At 33.3% G+C, this 22,484-nt stretch overlaps 1 protein-coding gene across 2 annotated transcripts in view; it reads left to right on the top strand.

Annotated features, from left to right (window-relative positions):
- CycJ (Cyclin J) overlaps positions 1-22,311 on the top strand; it is a 29,866-nt gene extending 7,555 nt beyond the window's left edge. Inside the window, exons 1-5 of one of the 2 annotated variants that reach the window (XM_067267602.1) lie at positions 6,051-6,114; positions 9,007-9,306; positions 9,445-9,729; positions 12,503-12,662; positions 22,092-22,311. In XM_067267602.1, the coding sequence (XP_067123703.1) occupies positions 6,096-6,114; positions 9,007-9,306; positions 9,445-9,729; positions 12,503-12,662; positions 22,092-22,131 (804 nt within the window). In that variant the 5' untranslated portion in view covers positions 6,051-6,095 and the 3' untranslated portion in view covers positions 22,132-22,311. Of the gene's footprint in view, positions 1-6,050; positions 6,115-9,006; positions 9,307-9,444; positions 9,730-12,502; positions 12,663-22,091 lie in introns of those variants that run through there. The other variant, XM_067267603.1, reaches the window with a different exon arrangement.
- Positions 22,312-22,484: the final 173 nt, after the last annotated feature.

Here is a 22,484-nt window from a genome sequence, read left to right on the forward strand (position 1 = left end):
GTTCGGTTACAAATATAATACATTAAGTCAAGACATCGCTAGCGATCGACCAAAATTGGCTTGGCGATCGACTTGTTGGCCACCCCTGCTTTAGACGATGCACTTGCCATTTATTAAATAAAAAATGTTCGTACAAAAGTCATCGATAGATTGTGCAGGGGCTATGCAAATCGGTTACAAATATTCAATACATGCTCCATTTGTAAAAGCATGTTTTCCATTGCTGAATGCAATGAGTCCATTTTAATATGACAAACTCTTCCTTTAGATCTGATACAAATGCACATCTTTCACAATAGACCTAGTCTTTCAGAATCCCATAACTAGAAATCGTATGGGATAAAAGCAGATAAACACGGAGGCCATGTTGTTGGGAAATAACGACCGATCACCCATTCATCCATAAGTCTTCCTTAACATGTTGAACAGAGCGAGGGATGTGGGATGGTGTACCATCTTTCATGTATATGGTATCTTGAAGGCTTTGTTGAAGCTCTGGGATCAAGAAGTCATTAACATGTTATGATACAATTCTCCAATAATGGAACAGGTTCAGACCCAGTTGCATAACCCCAATGCCACCTATCAGTGACTTTAAATATGAAAAATTTTTATTTCAGCATACTTTTTGTAATCTTTCTTACACTAGTGCTTCTTGAAACTATGTTCATGGACCAGTTTTCTTTCATTCCAATCCTTTCCAGGCCAGTATTTTTCACTTATAGCACTACAAAAAGTGTGCTAAAATACACTAATCTTTTTTACCATAATAATGGATACCATTGCAAAGGGACATTCATTTTCAATAATATGATTTTGTATTTTGTCTTAAATACTGTATGTTACACTTTTTAAAAAAATATATCTTATTTACTTGCATATAAGATGAGGTTTTTATTCATTTATCTCAGCTTCAAATTCCTACTGGATGCTTACCCTCTTGTATTTAAAAACATAAGTATTATATTTGGGTCGTTCAAATCGTTCTTGTATATTGTCAGGACTAAAGATGAATAGCAATAGGAAAAGCGAAGCTTTTGAATTGAATTCCAGATTGAAATTCCAAAACCACATGGGAGCACAATATAAGTTTTTTAATCCATTCCACATGAAAACAGATGATTTTTCAGAAATTAGATTTTGGAGAAACTCAAGTGTAATTGACAGAGAGCAGAGGTGGTGTAAGGTGTGGGTGATGTAGGCCACCGCTTACGGCCTTGCAGTCCGAGGGGCCTTGCGCCTCGAAGGTTTATGCATTATTTAAAAGTCGTGAACACATCAAAAAAATTTTACTCGTCATAAAACGATAAATATATTGACATACCAAATTTGTTTTTATTTAGTCTAGCAACATTTGCTGGTGTTGCGTTGCTATCGCGGGGAATCCCTGCCAGCCAGAGCTGGAGATTTTCCATTCTGTTTGTTTACGTTACTTTCACTCTGGATTCGAAAAATGCTTGGCTGATGCTTGTCAATTTATTGAGAATAGCAGTTATGAACTACCAAAAAGCTTTAAAAATGAAAGGGTAGCCAAAAAGAAAAAGATGTTCGATTATGAAGGCAGCGATCAACTTACACAGTTTCCCAAAAGCCGGTGTGAAACATTGATTCTATAATAAGCAATATGGATTCAAGATTTATGTCTTTAAATCAACATTTTGAAAATTTTTTGGTTTTCTCTGATCTAAGCAAGTTAAAAAATATTCCAAAATAGCAAATATTAAAAAACTGTCAAGATTCACACTCAGTCCTGTGAATGGGTGAGAGCAGTCACTTCCAACCTTACAAATTATATGAAGAATTACAAACAATGATCCCAAATTTACCCAACTTCATTAAAGATGTGAAACAACAGCTTCTCCAATACATAACAGAAAATAACTTGAAAGAAATTTACCCAAACATTTACATTGTCGTTTGAATTTTGTTAACAATACTGGTAAGTACTGCCTACACTGAAATGAGCTTTTCAAAATTAAAACTAATAAAAAATTATTTAAGAAATACAATGGGTCAGGAAAGACTTTCAGCTTTGGCAGTTTTATCTATATAGCATCTAAGCTGAATTGCGATACAGTTATTAAAGAGTCCAGTTTAAAGGCTAAAAGCAGGAAATTTCTGTTTCTTTAATTGTTTTTTTTTAATTTTTCTTTAATGTTAGTCAAAAATATAATTTGTCAAATTTTTATTCATAAAAATGCAGTTTCAACTGCTTGTTATTTAATAAAATTGTCTTCTTGTGCCACCAGAGGGCCTCGTGAAATATACCTTGCCCACATCAAATTTAGGTCTTGCCCCGCCACTGACGGAGAGTGGATTCGATTGTTAAGAATTGGCAAAAAAGGTTCCCGATTGTCCAGCTTTACGTGAACAAATTGTTGTCAATTTTACAAGATTTTTTCCTTAAAATTTAAAATGCTAGTAATTTTTGCAGGGCAATGTGTGCATTTACGTTCATTTGATATTCTATTTGTGATTAAATGAAATAAAATTAGAATTGTATTAATAAAGATCAAAATAAAGAAAATTAGATTTAAAGTCACACCTCGTCCTATATGCGAATTCATCTTATATTCAAGTAAATATGGTATTTATGAATTATTTCTTTATTTTACATAGATGATTTTTTTTCTTCTTTTGAAACATTTATAACATTGGTTATCTTTTTAAATTACATATTGGTAAGTGCCATGCTTTCAATAATCACTCCAAATGTGTGGTGTAAAGCAGTGCTGCTCAGACTGATGGTGCAGTAACTGTAACAATAGTTTACTTCATAAATATATATTTTTCATTAATAAGATTTTAAGGTTAATGTTACCTACGGTTCCAAGGTGGTGGCTTATCCGATTCCAGCAAATAGAGGAAGGGAAACAGTGGGGACGCACATTCTAACCTAACCTAACCTATTCTAATAAATTACCATAATTATTACTAACAAAATTATTAGAATAGGTTAGAACGCGCGTTCCCACTGTTTCTCTTCCTCTATTTGCTGAAATCAGACAAGCCGCCATATTGGAACCATAAGTAACATTATCTAATTTTTAAAATGTCTTAAAATTTTTTAAAAAACATTTCTGTTTTCATTATTATTTTTATTTAGTGTCAGGGATAAACTGGCTAACAAAATCAGCCCAGGAAATTACTCAAAGGGACTGCAAACTCATCTTTTAAAATGATTAGAACTACATTTTGTTATATTTTTTGTACTAATTCAATCTAAATTTTAAAAAAAAGAAATGCATTTGAACTCTGTTCTCTGTTTTATAATTTTTATTTAATTTCACAAAAAAACTGGCCTGAAAAGGATTTGAGTGAAAGAAAACTGATCCATAAACATAGTTTGAGAAGCACTAGTGTAAACAATGGTGCAGTTTGTGAGGTTTTATTTCTGTTCAAATTTTTCTGTGGAGTATATGCTGACATAGGTTTTCCACACAAAATTATAATAGTTAGATGTTTTCCTTCAGTGTTTATAATGTGTCCTTGTATTTCTTGATTTTAGCATGCTTTTTGTAATCTTTCTTACAGTAATATTTTTAGTATTCTGAATATTTTTAGTATTTAGTATTTAGATTTAAAGCCATTTGAGAAAATTTGGATGCCCCTTTTCTCAAATTTTCATTTGTTAACGGTTTGTGTTTTAAAAGTTCATAAGAAACATTCTGGGAAAGTTTATGTATTCTAGTCTCAAGTGTGTGAATTTTAGAATAAACTTGGTTATCTTTTATTTCAAACATTTTTTGATTTGATGAAATATGGAAATTTTTAAAATTTTAATATTTTTTAAAATATTGATTTACTAGCAGGTAGGCCCGGTGTTGCTCGGGCGAAAGTAACGATAGCAAAGATTAAGATTATTATATTATAGTCACAGAAGAAAAAGAGTAATTTCATCAACAAACTAAGTATTTCTAAAGAAAAATCAAATTTGAAAATCGAATGTTCTAATACTGTTCGATTTTCACGACGTGTTCTGGTTATATCGTTCTAAAGAAGAAAGGTTGAGAAAAACTGAACTAATCCATTTAAATTTGAAAATCGAATGTGTTCTAACATATTACTCTTTTTCTTTTTTCTTTTTTTTTTCCAGAGCCCATAAATCTTGCACGTCACTTTCTCTTGTTCTCCATTGTTACTTCACACTATCATCGTTACTTAACACTTTGCTACTTAAATTTGGTACCTTATCTGTGTACCAAATTTCAACTTTCAACTCCTAACCGTTTTAGTGAAAATTAAGATCATTACGTTACAGTCAACCTTACCCATTTTCACAGAATGCAAGAATTGGATCACCCCTGTTTCCAGATTAATTACAGAATTTTTAGATGGGTCTAAAAATATGTTCGATTTCCTGCAAAAATGAAAAAACTGCAACTGCGTCTCGCACGTCGCTTTCTCTTAACAATTCCATTGTTACGTAACACTTTCATTGTTGACACTTCCATTCTTGATGGAAGTGTTAAGCCTTAATCCTGTCTCTCTCCCCCGTTGGAAGGTATTTCAAAAAATCCCTTCTTAGTGTGCGTTCTCGTGACATACCCTAACTATATACCAAATTTCAACTTTCAACTCCTAACCATTTGTGCTCTTAACATTTCTATTGTTACGTAATGCTTCCATTGTTGACTCTTCCATTGTTGACACTTACATTGTTACTTAACACTTCCACCAACAATGGAAGTGTTAAGATTTAATCCTGTCCCTCTCCCCTGTGGGGAGGAATTTCGAAAAATCCCTTCTTAGCGTGCGTTCTCGTGACGTACCCTGTGTACCAAATTTCAACCTTCAATTTCTAACCGTATGGACACATCTCGATAATGTATATAGAAGCCTTAATCCTGCCCCCCCCTGTGGAGAGGAATTTCGAAAAATCCCTTCTTAGTGTGCGTTCTAGTGACATACCTTAACTGTGTACCAAATTCTCAACTTTCAACTCCTATTCGTTGTGTTGGGTTAAGTGAGATATACTCGGTTAACACCGGTGGCTGTGTACTATGCCGGACCAAAGTCAAGGCATAGTAACCAAAACAGAAATTAAAGAAGTGTATCAGTGTGTGTGTCTGTATTCAAGAATTTTCTCACAATGTGACATGTATTCAATATAGTGGCCTTCTGTAGTGTGATGTATGTGTTTCTATTCAATTCTAATGTGCCCAGGCTTTTGTGTAGTGTGAGTGGTATGACACCTGTAGAGGAGAGAACAACAGATACAATAAGCACCCTATCCATCCTCCACAGATGCCTTATTTCCTGGGCAAGTTCTGTGTACTTGCTAATTTTTTCAGTGCATGCGTTTTGTATATTGTGAGTGTTTGGAATGGATATGTCTATAATGTATGTGATTTTATTGTGTTTGTCAATGAGTGTGATGTCTGGTCTGTTGTGGTAAATTGTTTTATCTGTGATTATGGCTCTGTCGTAGTACATTTTGTGTGTGTTGTTTTCCAATACTGTCTGTGGAATGTATTTGTAATATGGTTCGTGGATGTCTACTAATTTGTGTTTCCTTGCAAGCTCTTGGTGTATTATATTTGCTACTTGGTTATGTCTGTGTAAATAATCTGTCTGTGCCAAGAGCTTGCATCCAGAGGTGATGTGTTGTATAGTTTCTGGCATGACTGTGACCATTTTCTGCATGTGTCATTTGTGAGTGTTGCATCTTTGAGTATGTGTTTTCTGTACTTTTTAGTATTTATGACCTGATCCTGTATGGCAATCATGAATCCTTCCGTCTCCCCAAAGAGGCAACCCCGAGCTAACCAGCTGTTTGATGCAGTTTTGTCAACAAAATCCTGGGCCAGATCATAAGGATGCCTGCCATGGAGTGCCTTTCGAGCCCACGATTGCTTAATGGTGTCTATGCTTTTTATATGTTGTGTTGTGTCCATATGATGTGAGTGTAAGTTTAATGGTGTGTTATTCGAGTCTGCTAGAGTTACTGCTTTATGTAATTGTGATGTTTCTTGTTTTTTGTAGAAAAACTCTCGCAGTGACTGTATTTGTTTGTAGTGAAGGTTAACTATGTCAATCAGGCCACGTCCGCCATCTTTACGTGGAAGGGTTAATCTTTCTGTGGCGGATTTAGGATGATGTTGTTTATGCTTAGTAAGTGTAGTTCTTGTTTTCCTTTGGAGTTGCTCAAGATCTGTGTGAGTCCAATGTATAATTCCAAAAGAATATGTGAGTACTGGGATGACATATGTGTTTATTGCTTTAACTGTGTGTTTTGCATTTAACTGTGTTCTGAGAATAGCATTTAACCTACTTTGGTATTCTTTAATTAATCTTTGCTTTATTTGTGCATGTTCTGTTAGTTTGGCCTGTTGGAATCCTAAATACTTGTAGAACTCGCCCTCTTCCATGGATTCAATAACGTCTCCATTTCCAAGTGCAAAATCTTCTTTCTTCAGGATTCCTTTTTCTATGTGAAGTGTTTTGCATTTATCTAGGCCAAATTCCATTTGTATGTCCTTGGTGTATGAATGTGTGATTTGTAGGAGTTGATGAAGTTGTTTTTGTGTGGATGCATAAAGTTTTATGTCATCCATGTACATGAGATGTGACAGTGTATACTGTGTTGTTTTTTCATGCCTGATATTGTAGCCATATTGTGTGTTGTTTAACATGTTGGATAATGGATTCAAGGCTAGGCAGAACCAGAGAGGACTCAAGGAATCTCCTTGAAAAATTCCTCGCCTAATAAAGATTTGGTTTGTTTGTATGGAAGTGTTATGAACCCTGAGATGTAGTGTTGTTCTCCAGTGCTGCATAGCGTTTTGAAAGAATGTAATGAGTGATGGATGTATTTTGTACATGTGTAGAATATGTAGCAGCCAACTGTGTGGAACACTGTCGAATGCTTTTCTGTAGTCTATATATGCCATGTGTATGTTTCTGTGTTGTTTGTGTGCTTGCCGTAGAATGACTGAATCTATGAGTAACTGTTCTTTGCATCCCTTGTGATTTCTATGGCAACCTTTTTGTTGTTCTGTTAGAATGTCGTGTTCTTCAACATGTTTGTATATTTTGTTTGCAATACAGGATGTCAATAATTTGTAGAGTGTTGGAAGACATGTAATTGGTCTGTATTGTGTGGGGTCTGTGGTATTGTTGTTTTTAGGTTTCATGTAGGTGATGCCCTGAGTAAGAAAATTTGGCATGTCTTGTGGATTGATGATGATGTGTGTTAGGTGTTTAGCTAGTTCCTGGTGCAGTGATGTAAACTTTTTGTACCAGAAATTGTGAATGTTGTCTACACCAGGTGTCTTCCAGTTGTGTGTTCTGTTAACAGTGTATTGGAAATCATGTATGCTTATTTCAACACAGGGCATAGTTGGTATGTTGTGCAAGTTTCTGTTCTCCTCCTCGATCCAGCCTGCTTCAGCATTGTGCGTGACAGCACTGGACCAAAGAGAAGACCAATATGTTGTGAGTTCTTCTTCTGTTGGTGTGCCACTGTGCTGTGTATCAGTGTTTGCTTTGTTATTAATTTGTCTGTAAAAGAGTTTTTCATTGTTTGTAAATAATTTATTTTGTTGTTTTCGTAGTGTACATGTTTTGTATCGTTTGAGTCTACGTGCTTTGGCAGCAAGTTTTTGTTTTAGTGTATCAATGTATTCTGTAATGTGTGTGTTGTGATGTTCATGTTTTGTGTGTGTTTTTATTTTCTTGAAAATGTTTTTGAGCTGTTTCCTTAATTTGGGTGTTATGTTGTTTTTAGTGTATTGTGTCAGCCTGCCTAATTGCTGTCTAATGTCATTTATTTGTGTTTCTATTCTTCTCTGCCAGGCAGGTTTGTGATAGAATTGTGTTTTCTGTGTATTTGTCTGTGATTGTACTTTCAGTCCATGGTGTGTCACTACTGTGACTGCCCCAGCATAAACTAATGTATGAATGTCTGAGAGTGTAGAAATTGAATGAATGTAGTGTGGTAGTAAGTGAGTGTTTACATAATTTAGTGTTTTTCCTACTTCCTTTGATGTGTTGATTTTTGGTATTCGTGGTCGTTGTGTGGGATCTGTGCCTGTATATTTAGTGAGTGTTTCCTGAAATATAAGTGAGAGCGTATTAACTAAATCCATGTCTATGTTATCAGTGATGGATGAGGAAGTGTCTGTAGTATCATTAGTGGTAATTGTTGTATGTGTGTTATTATCAATGCTTGTTGCTGGATTATCCTGACAGGTTACATGATCTTCATTAATGTTAGATGTTTCTGTCTGTTGATGTATTTGATCAGCAACCTGTTGTTTGATAAGTTCAAGTGTTGTTTGTGGAATAAGGTTGTTGTGTATAATTGTTCTTTTTTGATCAACAACCCTTTGTTCGGTGACAGTGAGATGAGGATACTGTTGTGTGAATCTATGGTGTAGTTGTTGTCTGTATGCTGTCATGTTTGTTTCGAGTTTTGTGATCGTGTAGTAAGTACGGATGATAAACTCATTCATTTCTACTGTCCATTTCATCCGTTGGCGTGGTTTTCCAGCCTTTGTGGTCTGTGGATGCATTGCCACAGAAACACCAAGGCTGGGTTGGTTCCTCACATCTGTTGAGGGCATTGCAGTAGCCATGCTTGGGCCGGTGCTGCTTTCGCCACCGGTAACCAAGGGAGACTGTGGCCTATTTTTCGAACGTGAGCCTCTGCCTAACTCACGAACGCGGACCTTGTTAACCCGGGCGACGTCCGAGCCGGTATCACATTTAGATCTGGTTACTACCATGATACATATCTCCACAGAATGTGGGTGTGGTCACTCTTAGCTTCATTTCTCCCCATAGACCTTACTGGCATGGGTGTCCCTACCAGGAGCTTGTGCTCCAGCCTGCATTGCCCTATGGATCAGTAAAATTACTGGGCTCTCCCACCACGACCAGGTGGTGACCATGGGAGAGTTATTATTATTATTATTATTATTATCATTATTATCAACTTGTCTCAATTATATATATATATATAGGCTAGAATTATTTAGTTAATATTTTAAAATATTTTTTTAGATAAATCTGAGTTGGTTTCAATGAGCGTTACTGAACAGTGGTGGTTGACCGAATATGCTACCGAAATACACGACCATCTTCGAAAGAAGGAACTGCAACGAGTCGTTTACCGTGCACGATCCCCACATTTGCCTCTTCGAAGGCACATAATAAATTGGCTAGCCGATGTTTGCAAGAAGACAAATGTTTGTCGGACTGTCAAGCACGTGGCAATTTATTTTTTCGATTTTTCCTTGGATGGCTCTAATATTAATCATAAATTGTTGCATTTACTAGCATTAGTTTGCATTTTTGTAGCAGGTATTGTAATTTTATATTATGATTTTTACTGGCAGTGAAAGTTAAATTTTAAGTAACTTGATTCAAATATTATCCTACTAATTAATGTAAAAGTGTAATATCATTCGAAAAATATATATATATATATTTTTTAAATAGCTAAATTAGAAGAAAAAGATGACTTGATCCCAAAGGCCAGTGAACTTAATAAATATTTAGATATTCCATATGAACTTAGTGATTTTACAAGAATGGAGTTATTGCTACTGGAATTCTTTCATTGGGATTTACTCATGCCAACAGCAGCACATTTTGTAGATTATTATAGTGTATTTTCTCTGTCTACAACAGATTTGGTTTCTGGACAAAAAATAAAATCATTTTATGCAGCGAAGCAATTACTCGAACGACACATTAATTATTTTTTGGATATTTCTTTACAAGGTATGGATTTAATTTTATTATTTAAAAGCCTTTGCTTATTAAATAATTCTATATATGATGGTATTTCTATATTTTTATTGATGTATATAGTCAAGAGGACAATACTATTTTTAAGTCTGGATATATTAGATCAGTAAATCTTAAACTTTTTTGAGCTGTGTCCTTCTGACAAGTTATAACTTGTGGCCCCATGTACAGTATACCCTGCAATCCCTGTTCCATAGAATAAATTATTCTGCCACAATCATTTTTATCTTTAATTTTTTCCATATCCTGTATCACCATATTACATCTACAGTATTTTATTTAATGAAAATATCACTTTTGTTCCTGGGCCGTCTAAAAAGCTCTGTATTAGACGATCCAGGTAACAACTGCCCAATATCAGGTATTTGTTTCAGATTGTTTGTTTATTATAAATTAGTAAACACTTTTTTTTAAATTTTTCTTATCATTTTTTAAAAATTAATCCCTGTTTTTCCCTGTTCTTAATTTAAACATTCTTTTTAGTGAATCATTACTACAATAATTTTTTTAAAGATTAAGAATTCTAATTAAAAATTTTAGTTTAGCAGTTCTAAAAACATATTAGTTTTTCAAATTTATTAAAATATAAAATAACATGTTTTTTATTATATAAAAATAATTTATTGCCCCAATCCTTAAAACAATGGCTGAAAAGGAGGGAAAATTCAACAGATCCTATAATCCATTAGAAAGGTATTAACTTATTAAATTTGTCCCTTTAGCGAATTTTCTGAATTTTACATAATTTTTTCCGGTTTATTAATATTTAAGTAGAAACTAAATTTTCAGTACTTCTAATTTGTGTAAAAAATGAAATTTTAATTTAACTTGTATCCTATAATTTTATTTTTTGTGTGTAATGAATTTGCTTGTTTCCACATTTACACTTTATTGTGACTTCTCCTCCTGTTTGCTTTGTTATGAGGTTGATGAAAATAGTAATTTTCTTACTATTGGAACTTCTGTTGGTATCATGTTAGTTTATTAAATATTGTGTTTATGCTTTTTAAAAAACTTTAACAAAGAAAATTACATTTAAAAATATTAGATTAACACCTGCTGTGTGAAGGATAATTCTGAGGTTCAGAAAAATTCTGATAAAATTTTAATTAAAAAATATTTGAGAGAATCTAATTTCATGTAACTTACTAATACAACATTTTTAAATTCTTAAAACCATTTGCCATATTTTTTAAATTTTAAAATATTTTATTATTCTAGGGTTTACCCAAATCCCTTCAGAGTATTTCACAGCACTTTCTTCTGTGTTGCATTTTATAACTTTTCATCATATGAACAGTACAATACTATTTTTGAAATTTTTATTTAGGATATTATTAAAAATAAGAGTTAACCATGTAATTTTAAAAATGATTTGCAGCTGTCAGTAAACAGAAGTAAATACCAGATTTTAATGTTCCAACAATTAATAAATGTTTTGAAAATAAAAGTTTTTCATGACCTGTCCAACTTGTAAAGAAGAGTGATTAAAAATATGGCTTATATTTTTAATCACCCAAACTGTACTTTTTTTTTCCTTCTTTAGTAACCCTGGATGAATGTTGGGTCTATGACCTATAAACCAAACAAATCAGTTGAAATGTGGATTCGCCACTGCCAAAGAAAGTCAAGATGTAACCTCTGGCTGATTACTTACTAAAAGAACAGCCTGTCACCAGAGACTGCTATTGTAATCTGAAGTTGGTTAAGTTACAAAGATGTCTGGCTCCATGACAGTGTGCCCAGTGATGTTACTACTGGAATACTACTGGAATTTCAACAATGTCAGATGAATTAATTGAACTCTCAGAAAATGCCTTTTTTTGAAATTGAATTTTGACTGAAAAAAAGAAAATGAATGCAGTTTCGGTTATTAGTGCAAAATAAACACCCAGCTCTTTTTACTGCACTTGGAAACTACTATTCCTTCTTATAACCTCATGTGTGTGGAATTGGATTTTCATTCATTATAGCAATTAAAAATAAACCTAGATATAAACTGCAAGTATTAATTCCAGTACATTTTAAAAATGAATAACGATGTGAGGACAGCATGGATAGAAACAAAAAACAAGCATACACATTATACTTCTCATTTTGTGTCTGAGAAATAACTTAATATCCATATATCCAACTGGCTGTTGATTTTTAAATTTGTTTTTATTTGAAAGAAGCCTTTTTTTTTGATTTCCTATTATAATTATATATTTTTTTCAGATTTTTATTTAATACAAGCCATATTTTTAATCGCCCTTCTTTACTAGTTGGACAGATCGTGAAAAACTTTCATTTTAAACTGGTCTTAGTCTACAAAGGTTTGAGAGCCCAGGCTAGCCTATTCACTTGATCTTGTCTCCTTGGATTATCATCTCTTTCTAGCTTTAAAGAAACACCTGAAAGGGACAAGATTTTCCTCTCGTCAGGGGAGGACTGCCTCAGAACTCTTTTTGCAGGGGTTAAAAAAATTTGAGAAATGTAATAAGTGTGTAGAGTTCGGGGTAATTTTTTTTTTTTTTTTTTTTTATACTGAATAAAATATATTCAGTTTATCAAATCTCTTTTCAGCATAACTGTATAAATACACTATTACTTTATTTATACATTTAAAATGTGGAATATTTAAAAGGGAAGAAATTTTTCAATAATAAAAATCCAGTGAAATAAGTGCAACATATTACCATATTTTTAAATGTCTTTAATTTTTAAGTGTAAATTTAAAATAAATTATTTTTTCATAATTTTTCAGATCATTTATTTTTACAATTTCCACCTTCACTTGTTGCCACTTCGTGCATTGCTGCAGCTAGAGTATGCCTTATATTATCACCAATGTGGCCAGTATCTCTTCAGAAGTTAACTCAATACAGAATTGAACAGTTAGCTCCATGTTTAAGTATCATGCTCAAGTAATGAATTTTTTTTATTTTTAAGATTATAAATATATATAGCTAGATAAGATTTTACATATCAGTTAAATCCTATAATTACAATACTAATATTGTGTGTTGGGGGGTACACACAATATAGAGTGTTCACTGAAAAAGATCTTTCTGCATTGCACAAATTGTTCATTTGGTGCATTAATTCCATAGCAATGTTTACTGTAAATTAATTCAAAAAGGAATGTGTAAATCATGTAATAGTATAGTCAATACCTAAATTTTTTCAAACATAATATGATGCAAATTAAAAAATAGTTGACAAATGATGACACACAATGCTGATGTCCTTTATAAAAGAATCAACATCATGCAGTCAACTAATTGGTAGAACACTTCTCCTATAATCCATTATGGATTATAGGAGAAATGACACAAAATGCATGATAAGCAGCACCAAACTCTCCATCTGCACATGAGTTCTGAATTCAATATGCCACTTGATGCAAACTTGTAGCCAGGGCTAGGTAGTCTACATTCCTCTTGAATCCAGAGTTGATATTTTCTGCTTTCTTACTGACATTGACTACTAGCCACTATTTTATCACTGACTTGTAATTCATTAGCAATGCACTTGTGATCTAGCGATAGAGGATTGTAGTGATGGTTTTTTGTTTTATTTGAAAAGACATTGTAGATTTTTGTAAATTTTTAAATGATAAAAGATAAACTGCAACAAGTTACATAACTTTCCTGGCTTTTGAGATTAATACTACAAAATTTATTTTTAAAATATAAACAAAATAAATAAATGGTGTTACATACAATTTTACGAGATTATTATAAAAATCTTTTGCTATTTTATAATAATTTTAAAAAATATTTGTGTTATAAAATTCATCGCTACCCTTGAAATTAACAGGTAAAATCTTTCACTGTTTTAGCATTTAAAGTCCAATTCCACACAAGATATGACACATGACCACTCTCTAGCTCTCCTTTGACCTTTCACAACCCAAATTTAATAGCATCAATGCCCATTATATACAAGCTACCATGCCAAATTTTGTTTCTTAATCTTCACCTCATCCTGAGATATTAAGTGAAATAGGCACAGAGTGCAAACAAATTATTTTGCTAAAATGGTTCAGAGTTCTCAAATCATGGAGATTTGCAAAAAGAACTGAGGGTCAAACTTGACACAATTCCAATGCTTTCCTTGTTACGTATGTTGTTATGCATACATAACAAAGACAGCCAGGAAATTAAAAGATGCAAAAAACTTTTGAAAAGTGTGGAATTTCCTTTATTTAACAATGGCTCCATAATCTGGATCTGAAAGTAGACTGCTTTGAGCTTTGCATTTTTCCCCCATGCAGATGATGATCAGTCTGCCATGGACACTGTATCCACTTGATATCATGAAACCTAACAAAGTATGCAACATGCTTGAGATAAGATTTTTTCACAAATGATCTCCCTAGTGGCAATTATCTAGTTTTTCCCAAATATGGACCCAAATATATTTTATGGCATTGATAAACGATGCATTGATTAGATCAATGGTTCCCAAACTATTTTGATTCTCAGTGCTCTTGCTAAATGCAAGTTTTTTTCCAAGGTGCCCTGTGTCAAATTCTAGGACTAATTTGCAAAATAGTGAAATAACCAATAATTATTTTAAATTAGAGTTAGGACGTTAAGTAAAAAAAGAAATAAAATACGTATTTAAGATAACAAAAAAACATAATTGAACAAATTCAATTACTTATAGTTAGTGAGATGGATAAGCTTATTGATCACCATAATTTTCTCAAATCTTGGAATCACAGCCACCCTCATTTCATTCTCCACATTGATTCTCGTGTGATACTTAGTTTTTATTACAGCAACGGCTGAAAGCCCAGCTTTGCACAAATAAGAAGTCACAAATGAAATTAAAATTCCCCGAGCTTTTCCACTCAGAAGGGGATATTCATTTTTTACTGATATCCAAAATTCAGTTAATACATTGAAAACAAAATTGAGCAGCATGGAATTATCACAAGATAACTCAATAAGATTCTCTTCTTTTGCAGCAGTAAATTGAGATGGAGTACTGACAATAAATTTGCATTGATTTAAGATTCATTTATCAATATTATTATTTTGAAGATATTTCTCAAACCAGTTGTGATAAATGTTTTTCAAAAATGAATTTCATACCTCGAGAGAAATCAACTCCATTGGAGGTCAAAATCCATTGCAACAAGGAAAAATATTCTTTTCCTTCGTCCTTATTTATTTTTCTTATCCATAGCTTTAATTTTTTTTTAAAGCTGAAATTTTCTCAATTGACTTTAAAAGGTGCATGCTGCTTTCCTACAGGGAGAGATTAAGAGCATTCAGCTTTTTCAAAAATGTCACATAAGTACAGGGGTCGCTTTGGAAAATTTAAAATATTGCCAACGTTTCGCTAGACTTTTTTTGTCACTTCAAATTATTTATCGCCACCAGTTTTACTTACTAATTAATGCAGGAGCTGGTAGCCTTAATTGGTTTTGTGTCTGGAAAGCAAAAGTAAGGTCACTTACAAGGAGAAGACCAGATGTTCAGGTCTCAGTTTCAACAAAACTTTATAAGCATGCATCCTTTAACACAAACAGGTCATTGTCCAAATAATATGAACCACTTCTCAAGCATTTCCAAAAACTGGTCATCTGAAAATTGAGTGTTTTAACCATTTATAAATCCATGAAAATTTCTTGACAATGGCAATAGTCAAGTGGATGAGACACTAGACACTGGACTTAAGTGATATAAGTTTGAACCTTTGGAGTTTTAGTTTATTATTACTTTGTCACATTATTATTTGACTGCAATTTGAAAAATTGTAGACCTATAAATTCCCACTGTTGTCCCTCTTTCCGTAATCTTGAGAATGGAGTTAAATAGATGAAAGAAGAGACCAGATATGGAGACTCTAGGGGCAGAAGAGCCAAATTAACTATATACGAACTTCCAATGCAAACTAGAAGTCACATTATTTCAATTCAAAATTCTTCTCGAAAGCAGTTAATAGATGACAGCACAACTCTATTGTTAAAAGAAAACTTTGATGTACAGGAACAAGTCACTACTAATTTGAGGTGGCGAGCATATATTTTAAATTAAAATTTGCAGCCCAGCATTGTGGCGATGTCACCACAAATATTTGCTTGTTACTATTATTATTCCTAACGTTTTAAAGCTAAAACAAGAGATTAAAATTGTGATGTCATTTCCTTTATAGCAAATTCAATTTACAGAGACTTTTTTCATGTTGTTAAATAAAATTTTTATTTTTTATATTTCCGGCTGACCTCAAATGTGCTAAAAGTATAAAACATTTATGGCATGAATGTAATGTAACGTTCATGCCATAAATATGGGCATTCTCCTGATAATTGTTTGAAAAAGTTATTCATCTGCACTAACAAAGAACTTATGGGTAGTTATAATGACACTTAGGACATTTTACATGAACCAGAAATAGGAATAGAAAATTGTCGACTGTAGAATTTGTGCCATGCCGAAAACAAAAGGAAACCAGAAATATCCCATGGATAAGTGAAGGCAATAAACAGAACAAATTGCACACAGACAAAAGACACAAATTTCCTCATAACATATTCTGAAAACAAAGGAAAAGTAAATTTAAAAGATTATAATAAAATGGAGACGTCTCAAAAGAATATTGCCAAAAGAGAAAAAAAAAAATTTATTGCAAACCTAAAACGTCAGGAATTAAAAAAACAGCTGCAACACACCACCCACTTGTGAAATTATAACTATGAATAAATATGAAATATTAAATCTCAACACTGAAGATGAACAGAATAATACAAATCCACCCAGCAATAATATTGAACCAGAGGTCATGATAATCCCACCAGAATGAATAACAGACTAAAAATTCTTTCAGTAAATATCAATGGTTTAAATAATAATCATAAATGGCAAATTTTTATTCATCTAAGTAATAAAATTGATAAATATTAATTCTTGTATTAATGCTTGGATTAATGCAATAGCAAGAATAAAAATTTTCAACAATTTGCTTGTAACACAAATAAGTTTTATCAATGTGTGACCAGAGGGTCGGGACCTCCTTGATACCTTGTCAGGACTGACACCACTGTGTCCCGGGTGACACGGAAGCCAAGACGGCATATTGGAATGGTCACGCGAGTGGCCACATACACAGGTTATTGGATTCGGAATGGAGCTGAGATGAGAGGAGAGACAGCAAACTGAAGTGACTCACATGACTACAAGCTTAACAACTGAAATAACAATTTTAATGTAATGGAATGAATGAATACATGACTAACCGATCGAAAGAGAATGAGTTTACATGACATTGCATGTCGTTATAAATACCTGGTGCACTGTGTTCGGGTTTCCAAAGGGTGGTGGAGTCACTAGGGGAGGCCTGGAAAGGTCTCTGGGAAATGTCTCTGTAGCCTTGAACGGTGGTTAAAATCTATTGAAAGTTGAAATTCGTTGATACTTCAAAGGTGTCCCCAAAGAAACACAGGATATTTGGGGAGGAATGGGCAACGACGATAAACCTTTTTGGTCGGCACTCAGGGATACTCTTGAGGACTCTGGACGATCTCTGTTCCTTAAGTTCTTCCTTTTATTTTTCCAAGTCATGTTGTCCCTTTTCACCAATGGGGAATTTTTTTGTTTAGTTTCCAGTGACACATTCTGAGTTCCCTGGAAAGGAAATGACTCCGGGGAAGAGAAATACACTCATCCTCCAGTAATAAAACAGAAAATTTTTTTTTTCTCTGGGATTAAAGTAAATTTCCTTTTTAAGATGAATAATAAATTTTCTTTTGAACATTTCATCGAGTTCAATCTCTCACAAACGGTATATGGTCTCCCGGGAGCAGAGGCAATGGAGAAACAGCGATTTTCGTTAAATATGGTAACATCCTCTTACACCAAGCATGTATCGATTATGGCTGCCTTGTACTATCTGATATAGAAGATTCAGTTGAGATAGAGAATTATTTCTGTCTACTGCTCATCAAGAGAACCTAAGGCAAGATAAGATTTTATCAACAGCCTTGATTTTTCTTCAGAGTCAATTCACGATATTCTTTTAGGTAGTGACTTTGACTTTGTTGAGAGAGAGAGATATAGATATAATAGGAAACATCAGAAACAAAAGGGAAAGTAAAATTTTTCATATCCTGAAAGACCAGTCTGACCTTAGACATTTGGCCTAAAGTGAACCCCCAGAAACATGAATTTACCAACCACCAAAATAACTCCTATTCCAGGTTGGATAGTGTTTACATTTCTAGTCACCACAATCATCTTGCATCACAATGCAAAATCATCCCTAATCATTTAACAAATCATAGTGCTGTTATTTTAATACTCGACTTTGCTAAGCACAGAAGCAAATCCAAACATAATTTAACCACATCCTGGAAAATGAATGCTAGCTTACTGCAAGATGTCAACTTTCTTGCTGTCACAACCAAAGTGATTTTTAACATCAAAGAAGTAAAGGACTGCACTTGGACTGTGATCTATGAAAAGTTAAAAGCATTGCAATTAATATATGTATAGAAAAGGAAAACAACTTCATAAATATTACAATGACAGGATACATGAGTTAAAGCAAGCATATAATGACAAAACATTGGATCCAGGTAAACATTAGATAGACACAGCAAAAGCCAAGCTGAAAATTTACGAGAAATGCCTATGTGCAACATTTGTCTGATCCCATGAGAAATTATGTGAACAGGAAACTCATCCATCCAGGAAATTTTACCAAATGGAACTGAAGCACATTCAGTCTAAAAAGATGAATGCAATAATAAATGAGGAGAGAAAAAATAACAGACGAGGTAGGAAAAAAAATTCATTCACCGATGATATTCAGAAATATTTAAAAGAAAAAACTTTGATGGAGAAAAAGCACAGGTATTTCTGTCCCAAATACCAAACTAAATACCAAATTAAATGACAAACAGGTAACTGAGTTAAACAAACATCGTCTATTGACAATGCATAACAGCACTAAAAAGCATGCCAAATAAGAAATCGTCAGGACTGGATGGGCCACCTGTAGAATTTTATAAATAAGTTTTCCCTCTGATAAGACAATGATGTACTAAGATGATGAACAATGCACTGAAAATTGACAAACTGACCAATGGCTTTAATCACAGAATAATTATTCTCATTCCTAAAACCAATAAGAAGGAAGAACAAGCAAAAATTATGAACTGGAGACCCATCTCACTACTTAATATCGTCATTAAAGTCTTAGCTGTTAGATTGAAGACCTGCATCTCTCTAATCATTGATGAACACCAAACTTATGGAATCAAAAACTGGTCCCTAAATTGTTTCCATTTGCATACCATCTATGAACTAGCCAACCAATGCTACGATACTTGTGGCTTTCTACAAATAGACCTCCACAAAACTTTTGATAATATTTTAATGAATAATTCCAAACAACACACCCTTTAAGCATTGTAATCAAATGTTTCACATGTTCTGTCATGTCAAAATTTTCATTTTAGTCTACTGAGAAAAGATCAAAGAGAAAAGTCGCTCCAAAGAATTCCCCAAATTTTCTGTCAGTTGATAAAAAATACCCCAGTCTGGCATCATTGCACAAAACTGCCTTTGGTTCTCTATGTCACTTCCTATTTTTCTGCCTGAACTTGCTGCCTGACATCATGAAATCACTAGGTGTGTGATGCACGTGACTCCCGTTGCATGGAAACACAACTTTGTTGTTTCTCCTGAAGTGTGATTTGTGATTCAGCTTCACACTGAATGTTGAAATAAGCAGACTAGGAATTTATTGCCAGTATTATATTTTTATCTCCACTTTAATAAAAATATTGTCAAATGACAATTTTGGTGCTGTGCAGCACAACCCATGTAAGTATGCTAGTTTTACTAAAAAATCTTCATTCACAAAATTTTTGGCATGCTTGTGGTCTTCCTCTTTAAGAAAAATATAAAGTTCCTGTTGCAATTTAATAAAGTAAAAATTACATTACAGATACTAGACATATCTTCATTGCATGCCATGTCCAGATAATGTCTAGTATCTGTAATGTAATTTCTATCATCCCTTTTTTTACAATTAACAACACAATTAAAAATATAACATTTCTTTGTGAAAAAGAAATGTTATATTTTTAATTGTGTTGGGATTATCACCTGTGGACATTTTAAACTGTTTTACATATTTGTACAGAGTAGTAGCCTACAAAGAAAGATCATCTCTGCAGTGGAGAATAGTTATTCCTGGTGATTGGGCATAGCATGCAATGAAGATATGTCTAGTTTCTGTAATGTAATTTCCTGTTTTAGATCAAATGTATTAGACAAAACATTACCACGAAAGAGCCATTGCAAAGTGCTGTAGTACAATAAAGATGTGTGTTTGGATCCTACATCCTCACATAGTTTTTTGAAAACTCTTTCCTTCAACTGTCAAGTTTTTATAAAGTTTACTACATTCACTACATATTCTAAGGCCTGGTTCAATGAGAGACTTAGATATTTTGATGTGTGTGCTTCCCTGTAATGCGATAGGTCCACAGTGCATCAGGGGCTTTGCTTCGAGTAAGTGCTTGCAATCCTTCATAACAGCTGGACATAGAACAAGCACCATCCGTACAGATACCAATGCATTTAGTCCACTCCAAATTATTTTTGAATATAAATGTCAAGAATCTCAAACAAGTCTTGAGCCTTAGCACCAGCAGTGATACTTTTACAAAAGAGAATGTCTTCTACAATGTTGTTGCTATGTACAGTTTATAAATAGTAAATCAAGTGAGCATCATTGTTATCTGTGGCCTCATCCAGCTGCAACCCAAATTCCTTCCCTTTTAACTGATTATTGAGGTCCTCCATATTCTGTGACCGATGGTGTTATTGGACAAAGGCACTTTTGAAAGCTGCTTTGCAGCAGACCCACCGATCATAACATTCACCATATCTACAGCAGCTGGTGGAATGAGTTGTTCTGCGATGGTATGAGTCTTCTTGCATTTTGTGATTCTATGTGCTATTTTGTAAAATGTTAGTAAAGCATTGATTTGTATTGATGCCTGTTTATAAAAAGTGTCTTTTTCTTGATTTAACTCTCTCAACTTTCTGTTGTGAGAACCGAGAGGGTTAAACTGTGAGCTCGACCCCACTTATCGGCTTCCTTGTCGGGATGGCCATAGGAGGGTAATTTAGTGTAGTGGGGAGGGTTGGTGAGGTCGTGATAAGGTGTTGGCCATACTCAAGGATGATATGCATTGAACATAAAACAAATTTACTAAACAGATAAAATTATACAAAGAGAGTACAAAAATAGAAGATGCAATGTGTAGGTTAAACGGTTAATACCCCTATTAGTGCGACATTGATTCATGCGGTCTTGTCAACATTTCTTCACGACATCTGTGCTCTGACCAGATTAGATTTCCATATCGGGAGTTAATATTAGTCTAACTTATAAACTATTCAGGCAGAGAGAGAGTGAGTTTACAAAAACAGTCTAAGTTAATACCTCATGATGATTACTCGCTGTTCACGGATCCTGGATTATGCATTGTCCTGAAGACATTTGCCTGAGAATCGGTAGACCACTGGAGAGCTGGCAGATAGGGTACACTCATAAGGTTACCTTGACTTATGAGTGTACTTTGATCCTGAAGATCTTGGCCCGATTTATTATATGAAATTGATTTACAAGCTTTTTTATAATTCCTTATGATCAAAATTTGAACTTCATTCCAGGATAACCCAGTTGCCCTATCCAAGTTCTCCAAATAACAGATAAAACATTAAATAGGTATTTTATAGCTACCTTTTTTTGATAAAGAAAGCTGTTTGTTATTCAATCTATAAGGAACTAAACTCATGAGAGAAGCAAAAGTGAAGTTATGTCTGATGATAATTTATGTAACTTGTTTTACACTGAACTTTTTTCTGTTTAATAGAAAGATGATCTCCAGTAGAAATCTATAGATTTGTTTTTTAATAGCATACAGTTTGCTAGACTGCACAATTATTGAATACCACTACCTCTTAACACACAAAACAAAGAAAATAAATTAGAACTAACAAATCATGTAATTTTTCACTGTGAATTTCAGCCTCATTGGATCTGTGGTTTAAAACAGGTTTTCCCCCCCTTGTTTTATCAAATATTTCAGCTCAACTCAGGGAAAGATCAGACAACAGTTTGTATTGAATTCTTGTTTATAAAGTAACCATAACTTGGGTCACACTGTATTAGTCTGTCACATGTATTTAAATATTTCAGATATTTTAAAATAATATAGATCCTATACTTCACATATGTGTATTAAAGGTATTAATTGGAAACATATTATTTATTTAAATAATTATAATCTCATTTAATATAGTTTTTTTATTATTATTCAGTGTGTTGCAAGAGGAAGAAAGTAAATGCAGAAATAACTGAAAATGCAGAAGAAATTGAAGTTTCATACTCAGGGAAATTACTGTTGTGATATTTTCTTAATCTCAAAAACAGACAGTAAAATTAAAATAATTTCTGACTAAATTTAAGTACTTTTATGATGTAGAAGTACTTTAAAAATAATTTATAAAAAACATTCCTATTTTTTATAAACTAACTATGATATTGGATCTATAGATCTATCAATGTGCCAAATTTAATTGTTTTTAGCAAAAATATGCTTAATGTTTATAAATTCTATTGTTTATAGCTAAATAAAGCAATTAAGTCCTTTTGCGTAAACTAATATGGATATTAAAGTATTTGACATTTCTGTGAATTTGGACTATTACATT

Source organism: Centruroides vittatus, unplaced genomic scaffold (assembly GCF_030686945.1).
Source record: "Centruroides vittatus isolate TY-2023 unplaced genomic scaffold, ASM3068694v2 contig_3067, whole genome shotgun sequence".
Taxonomy (NCBI): domain Eukaryota; kingdom Metazoa; phylum Arthropoda; class Arachnida; order Scorpiones; family Buthidae; genus Centruroides; species Centruroides vittatus.